Raw genomic sequence first — 7,660 nt, forward strand, 5'->3', positions numbered from 1 at the left:
GCAAAAGGGTTTAACTGGGATTTTTTTTATTTACCCTGTCCTTCTCTCCAGTGATTCAATTGAATATCTGATTTCAGTATTTGTGTGTTGCAGGTGGTGGGCGAGTGGCGCTTCAGTAAAATTCACTGTGACATTTTTGTCACTCTGGACGTCATGATGTGCACGGCCAGCATTCTTAATCTGTGCGCAATTAGTATTGACAGGTAGGTCTCCCGTGTAATTGACATCAATCCAGAGAAATGGCTCCACTAAATGATGTGCAGATTGCAGATCAACAGGTTTCGCTCACTAGTGTGTGTGTGTGTGTGTGTGTGTGTGTGTGTCTGTGACAGAGAGAGAGACGGCTTGATTTTATTGAGTGTATAAAAGTTACACCTTAGTCTCTGAAGGTTGTCTGGTCAAATCACTTAAACCAGCGAATGGTGTGCAGGTGACTAAACAGAATTTGCTTTATGTATAAATTAGCTGAGATCTGAGACCCTCTTTGCCCTTATCCCTGTCTCTATTCCCTGTTCCCACTCTGCTGGACCCCTCCTCCAGGTACACAGCTGTTGCCATGCCACTGTTGTACAACACGCGGTACAGCTCGAAGCGCCGTGTCACAGTTATGATCTCTGTGGTTTGGGTTTTGTCCTTTGCCATCTCCTGCCCCCTGCTGTTCGGGCTAAACAGTACAGGTATTGTCAGTCTTACTACAGTATGTTTATTTTTTTTAATGGATTTATATTCAAAGATAAATAAATATGTTTCAAGGCACTGTAGTTGTGACTGCTGGAACCGTACCGAAATTCTAAAGTCATTGTAAGAGTTAAAGCCTTGAGCATTTAAGTAAATTACCAGGAGTTGTTATGTTATGCAATGGCATAAAAATATTACAATAATAATAAAAAACATTGGAAAGCATGGGAAAAATCCCAAAGGCAGGAATGGCAGCGCTTGTGCTCTTAACTAGCATTTTAAGCAGATTTTAGCTTCTGTTTTTCATGACACAATGACACTGTTTTAAAAGCTTAAGATAGAAGTTCAAACTATTTCACTGTTTTTAAATGATCAGGAAAAAAAAGCCAAGATAATTACTTGATGATGACAAAAAAATTATATATTGGATCTATTTTAATAAAATACAAAGTCAGAATAATGAAAAAATGATTACATTATATATAAACATGAAATATGGTGTAACCTTGAACCAATCTTGATATTAGAAGACATGACACTATTTTAAAATAAGAGTATATATGACATTAGAATAATGAAATAGCGGCGCTGTCATGAACAAAATGTTTTTAATAATAACATAGTGGGACTATTTTGAAATGACCTGATACAAACTGAGAATGCTAAAATAGTGACGTTTTATAAAAGGAAGACAAAAAAGCAAAATAATGGCAATATGACACAATCTTGAAATATCATTATATATCAAAGTATATACAGTAGGAATATTATTATAATACAAAACATATCAAAATCATTACATAATGACACTACATTAAAATAAACAGATATATTTTTAAAAAAAATGATGACAAGTCACCCTATAGTGAAATATTGATGTACACTGCTTGCCCCTGCAACGCACCCAAAAAAAATTTTTAATATTATATTCAACCTCCTTTAGAATTGTTAACGGTGTGGACTGTGATGTCCTTAGCATATACAGTATGAGAATGATACCTCATGCTACCAGAACGCCTCTTTCACAATTTAAGTCCTGGAATATCAGATCAGATTAGATAAATTTAGATCAGATTAGATCAGATTAGATCAGATTAAATCAGATTTGATTCAACTTTATTGTCACTGCACATGTAGATACAATTATTATCCAACCAGAAGTGCATTTTCACAGTGCAGAATGATTTGCATATATAAAACAGTATATAGCGAGGCAGATAAATTACAATTAGTGCAATTGAGCAATTGATTGTACAGTAGGTGGTGCAGTAAGGAAGGTTATTGTATACCATGATAAAGAATTTGCATATGTAAACATTATACAGTGAAGGAGGTAATATTCCTGTGCCATCAGGGAAGAAAACCTCCATAGATGTGATAACCTGGTCGTTCAGTACATTCAGGTCATCAGCTGAGTCTAGACCTGATCAACTGAAGGAACCCCAGATCATAACCCTTGTACAAATCAGGACTCATCAGACCACATGACCTGTTGTTTAGAGCTCATCACATTGTGAGTGTTTTAGGGTTTAACCATCCAGTAATACATGTTTCCTCAGCGACGCGCGACGATGCCGTGTGCGAGATCGCCAACCCGGCCTTTGTGGTGTACTCCTCCATCATGTCCTTCTATGTTCCCTTCATCATCACGCTCCTAGTCTACGTGCAGATCTACGTGGTTTTGCGCAAGCGTCGGAAAAGAGTGAACACCAAGCGCAGTTGCCAAAGGATGGACGCTGAGCCGCAGCTTCCTCTCAAGGTGACGCATGCCTCCGGAGCATCCCGACCACATCAGGACTTGTTTGAGCAGCTGCTCAGATTAATTATTTTAGCAGCTGTGGCTAATGCCTAGGACTATTTCCCGGAGGGATTGTCGTGTGTTTGCTGTTCGACAGTACAATCATGCGGTCTTTCATTAAAAGGATAAATGAGGTTGTTTATTATAAAAATGCTCTTTTAGAATGTAAAGAAGTTTGAAAGGCGGTTCTCAGACCGCATTTGAGGAAGCTTGATGTCTTCAATGTTGTACTCAGTGCTCAATAGTAGCTAATGAATGGTTGGTATATTAACTATCACTATAATAACTGATCAGTGGTGGGTAAAATTCTTTAATGTGCTTTTTTTTTTATTTGGTTGCTCCTTTTTTTGCATTCCCCTTGCATATCTTATTCATTATTTCATGAGGTGTTTGGCTTAGGGCACTCTGGTTATGCATTCTTCAGCAGACAGCCTTAAAAAGTGCAACCATTAACAGTATGAAAATCCTGCCAGATAAACAATTTCCAGTAACGTAATCGTCTGTATATGTCCTGAATGGGGATTAGGGTGATGCATTGTACCATTTTTAAAATGTAGAAAAAGCAGCCATAAAAAAATCAGTGCAGGAAAAGAGGTAATTACCACGACTCTCTTGAGCTGGTTTGATGGTTTAACCCCCCAAAGGCTGGTGAAGGAACTTACAAGAAGCATTACGACCGAGATCCAGAACCGAGATCCAGCCATTAATGAGATGTTACAGTAGGTGTGCTATTAATGCTTGTTTTTTTCACTTTGTCTTCGTCTTTTTGCACAAGAGGCTCACCTAGTGTACCATGGTGATGACAATGATGACTTTAGGCTTTACTTATATCGCTTTTATCTTTTGCTTGTAATTTCTTTTACACATTCTTACACATTTGAGGGAAGTTCAAGTCAAACCGGGACAATTCTTATAAATGAAGGCTTAAAATCGATTGACGTTTACAGACTTTAAGCACAGTACTGTACAGTGAGGAGACTCTTAGCCGAGGTAAAGCATTTGAAAGGCGCCAAGTTTTAAAGTTGACCGTATATCGGTGAATGATGCTCCCGACCGAGATGGTTTGGTGCCCACTGCAGCCGTTGCATTGAATATTCAGCAAGTGGAACGCCTAATGCTTAAAAATCGATGAATAACTTGTTGGCAATTTGCTCAAGAGATGCATTTGTACTGGAACAGGTAATATAATCATTCACGGATACCACTTGCACATTACAGGAATATCCCCCATACAGTCCTGAACTTCGCCCATTTAAAGGAGTTCCTGGGGGGCCAGCGTTCCAGACGTGAAGCAGGAGTCTGATCATGTCATCATACTGAATTTGGATACCATATATATTGTCTTGATGGTATTCAGGCACTTGTAAAACACTAGGATAAGTGCATTAGTGTAGCAGGGGATTATATAGAGAATTATATATATTATATAAGGAGTTTGTACTTTCATTACTTTTTTTCGCACATTCTGAAGTCCCGGTTTCACTCGAATGCCTGTCGTAGTTTCTAAGCTACATTAGATCCAGTTAATTTTTTATTCTTGTTTTTTAAAAAGTCATTGTTATTACCACACTCTATAATAAAACATTTTTATGAGATTATAAGATTATAAGGTTTTATATAATAGCAAATCTTGTATGGAAAATGTTCTGTATATTTCTGTTCACCCTACAATATCAACCACTCATTATATCACTGTATTATTCTTATTTCAGGAAAAGTGCACCCACCCAGAGGATGTGAAACTCTGCACAGTCATTGTAAAGACCAATGGGAGCATGCCTGCCAAAAACAAGAGAACGGTATGTGAGCTAGTCTATTTATTATTTTTTTTTGCATGTCTATGGACATTAATTCATGAACACAATAGCTTGCTTAAAGACTTTGCAGCAGTGCCTTTTTCTAAAGTATTAAGACGTTCTATCTGGTATTTTGATCTAAAAATGAGCTAATGAAACATGTTACTGGGGGATGTTTTAACCTCCTTGTGTTTTTTAAAAAGTTCTTTCTCTAAACTCAAACAGATTGCTTTTATAATCTTCTACTGTACATACAGTGGCAACATTGGGGGTCAAGCAGCCTAGACATCAATAACGTTTCTCATTATTTCAATACTTGAGCATTAAAACATCCCACATGGCTACTGGTGCCACCTCAAAGCATATCCCTTCTCTCAGGTAGAACCTCGTAATAATAAGGTACAGTATATGTGAGCATGCTCTGTGACATTCTTTCCCAGCTGGTGATGAAGGAGGTGATGCAGGAGGACAGCAATGTGGAGGTGGGCCTTACAGCCAGTCCCAGTCCTCCAGAAAAGTTGAAGGTGGCACCAGCTGCAGCAGGCACTATGATGGCCAGCCAGAGTTGTGCATCACCCTTGCAAGATGAGTGGCAACCCAGTTGCGACGAGAAAAATGGCCATGCCAAGGACGCCCAGATCCCAGCAGGGGCCAAAGCTTTCGAAACGCATACCCTGTCTAATGGCAAGACGCGCACCAATGTCACCAAGCCCATGAGCAAGAGAAAGATGTCACAGCACAAGGAGAAGAAAGCTACACAGATGCTTGCCATTGTTCTGGGTGAGTAATGAGTGTAACCAGTGTCTACTGTACCAGCCTCAGATTCTTGTTCTTGGCTGACATATGGAGGAACCTAATATGGTAATGTGCTGTTGTTCCTCATCCACCTTAAGGTTCATAATATTGCATGTCCTGAGGTGCTTTTCTGCTCACCCCTATTGTAAAGAGTGGTTATTTGAGATATTGTGGCCTTCAGTAAAGGTGTTCCCACTGTAGGTGTTAGTGTACGAAGATGAGTCAAGATTTATCCGCACTCCGGTTATATTAAAACTTCTGTTGGCCAGACTGTCTTATCAGTGCTTTCGTTTCAAGGCTGCTGTCTCCCTGGTCACTGCTGCACAGGCATGATTGTGTTACATCAGTTCATTTGTAACTGCAGTGGGAGCAATAATTGATACCACCACCTTTGTATAAAAGAAGGGCAGCGTAATTGTTTTAAAAGTTTGTGGAGTTACAGATTTGGATACCGTAGCAACTCATGGAAGAGCATAAATAGAAGTGTTTGGATATCTGCAAATAGAATTGTAAATGATCCTCTAAGGAAGGTGAAAGTTTCTTAAAGAGATTCATTACTGGTGACGAGATGCGGATTCATCACTACGAGCCTGAGAATAAACAACAGAGTATGGAACGGAAACGTCCTCAATCGCCGGCCGAGAAAAAGTTCAAAAGTCGAAAATGTATTAATGCTTACAGTTTTTTGGGATTCTCAAGGTCCATAAGTTTTGGAACACGATCAAACGGAAAAAGGTCCAACAATCAACAGTGCTTGTTACAAGTAAGACGCTTATTGAAGAGCTGAAGACTAAACTCCGGGATTAAAGACAGAGGACCGATATCTGAGGGCGTCGTGATCTTGCATTACGATACACATCCGCGCACTTTGTTTTGAGGTGTTAAAGCGTCCTCGCCATAGTTCTGATCTCGCTCCATCGGACTTTCACCTGTTTGCTCCCCTGAAAGCAGGGGAAAATTCACTTCTGATGAAGAAGTAAGGAAGCGGTGTATTCGTGGCTCGCAGCTCAGCCTGAAATAATCGTTAATAATGGGATACGAAAGTTTGTTGCCAGATAGACAAAGTGTTGAAAAGCAATGAGATTATGTCGGAAAATTATCTATTTGTCTTTTCTAAAAGTTAATTAAAATGAATTCTCCAGCCAGAGTGCAGATCATTTTTGATTCACTTTCATTCTTTTAAACTATAACACTGTTTTGTAGAGGTAGAAATGCCTGTATCGTCTGCACAGAATGGGAATACTCACCCTGACAGCTTCTCCTTAAACTTGTCTTTGTATTATATATTAGCGTTGTTCTCTTTCAGGTGTTTTCATCATATGCTGGCTGCCCTTCTTCATCACTCACATCCTGAAGACACACTGTACTAGCTGTTACGTGCCTCTGGAAATGTACAACGCCTTCACGTGGCTGGGATATGTGAACAGTGCTGTCAACCCCATCATATACACCACTTTCAACGTGGAGTTCCGCAAGGCTTTCATGAAGATTCTGCACTGCTGAGCGCACTTTTAAACGAGCCTAAGTTTAGTTTTCTCACAGACTCGTACATGAACATTATAGGCACAGGGGCTTTTCAGCTTGACTCTAATGAATGTAAATCTGGAGCTTTATTTGGAGGTTTGAAGCTTTGTAGTTCTTAAACCACAGCCTGTGAAAGATGCCTCTGGCTAAGAGACAGGGAGAGAGACAGAGAGAGAGAGTGTGTGTGTGTGTAAAGGAATGAAATGGAAGAACTGCAGTAGGACGTCCAAGCACTCGGTGGAACCGTCTTGATTTTCTTCTTGATCTTCTTCCTTCCTTCCTCTTTTTCTTCTTGTGGACGTGAAATTTGAAGCCTTTTTCCAGCTTCACTTGAAGGGGCTTTTTCAAGTATTCTTACTGATGTTCGTCTTCAGGAGCTCTTTGAGACACAGAGTCAGTGTGGTGAAATGATTCGGAAATGCTGGACAAGCACTAACTTAAACACGCAAGTGGTACTTGGTAGTTGTACGAAGAGTCCAATGTGAGCCATGCAGTCAGTAGCTTCCCATTGCATTCACAGGAAACAAAAAAAAAAATCACAGAAATTATCTCATAATTATGAGACATTATCTCGTTACTCTGACTTACCAACTTGTAATTTTGACTAAATATCTCATAATTATGAGATACTGATCTTATAATTATAACTTACTAACTTATAATTATGACATTATTACATAATTATAATTTACTATCTTTTAATTATGACTTATTATCTCATAATTATGACTTATTATCTTATAATTATGACTTATTATCTCATAATTATGAAATCCTGATCTCAGAATTATAATTTTCTTTTTCATAACTATGACTTATTATCTCATAATTATGACTTAATATCTTATAATTATAGAATCCTGATCTCATAATTATGATTTTCTATCTTACAATTATGACTAATTATCTCACAAATATGACTTAATATCTCATAATTATGAGATCCTGATCTTAATATTATGGCTTACTGTCTCATAATTATGACTTAATATCTTATAATTATGTGACCCTGATACTGGGAGATATTATCATTAATATGTCAACACTGCACATATTCCATATGGTCTGA

At 38.5% G+C, this 7,660-nt stretch overlaps 1 protein-coding gene across 1 annotated transcript in view; it reads left to right on the top strand.

Moving 5' to 3' along the window:
• The window catches only part of drd2b (dopamine receptor D2b), a 50,466-nt gene extending 43,498 nt beyond the window's left edge, over positions 1-6,968 (top strand). The window contains exons 3-8 of the mRNA XM_053485564.1: positions 94-203; positions 541-671; positions 2,238-2,437; positions 4,189-4,275; positions 4,725-5,052; positions 6,374-6,968. Of these exons, the coding sequence (XP_053341539.1) occupies positions 94-203; positions 541-671; positions 2,238-2,437; positions 4,189-4,275; positions 4,725-5,052; positions 6,374-6,570 (1,053 nt within the window). The 3' untranslated portion in view covers positions 6,571-6,968. The remainder of the gene's footprint in view (positions 1-93; positions 204-540; positions 672-2,237; positions 2,438-4,188; positions 4,276-4,724; positions 5,053-6,373) is intronic.
• The last annotated feature ends 692 nt before the right edge of the window (positions 6,969-7,660 follow it).

Source organism: Clarias gariepinus, chromosome 24 (genome assembly GCF_024256425.1).
Source record: "Clarias gariepinus isolate MV-2021 ecotype Netherlands chromosome 24, CGAR_prim_01v2, whole genome shotgun sequence".
Classification (NCBI taxonomy): domain Eukaryota; kingdom Metazoa; phylum Chordata; class Actinopteri; order Siluriformes; family Clariidae; genus Clarias; species Clarias gariepinus.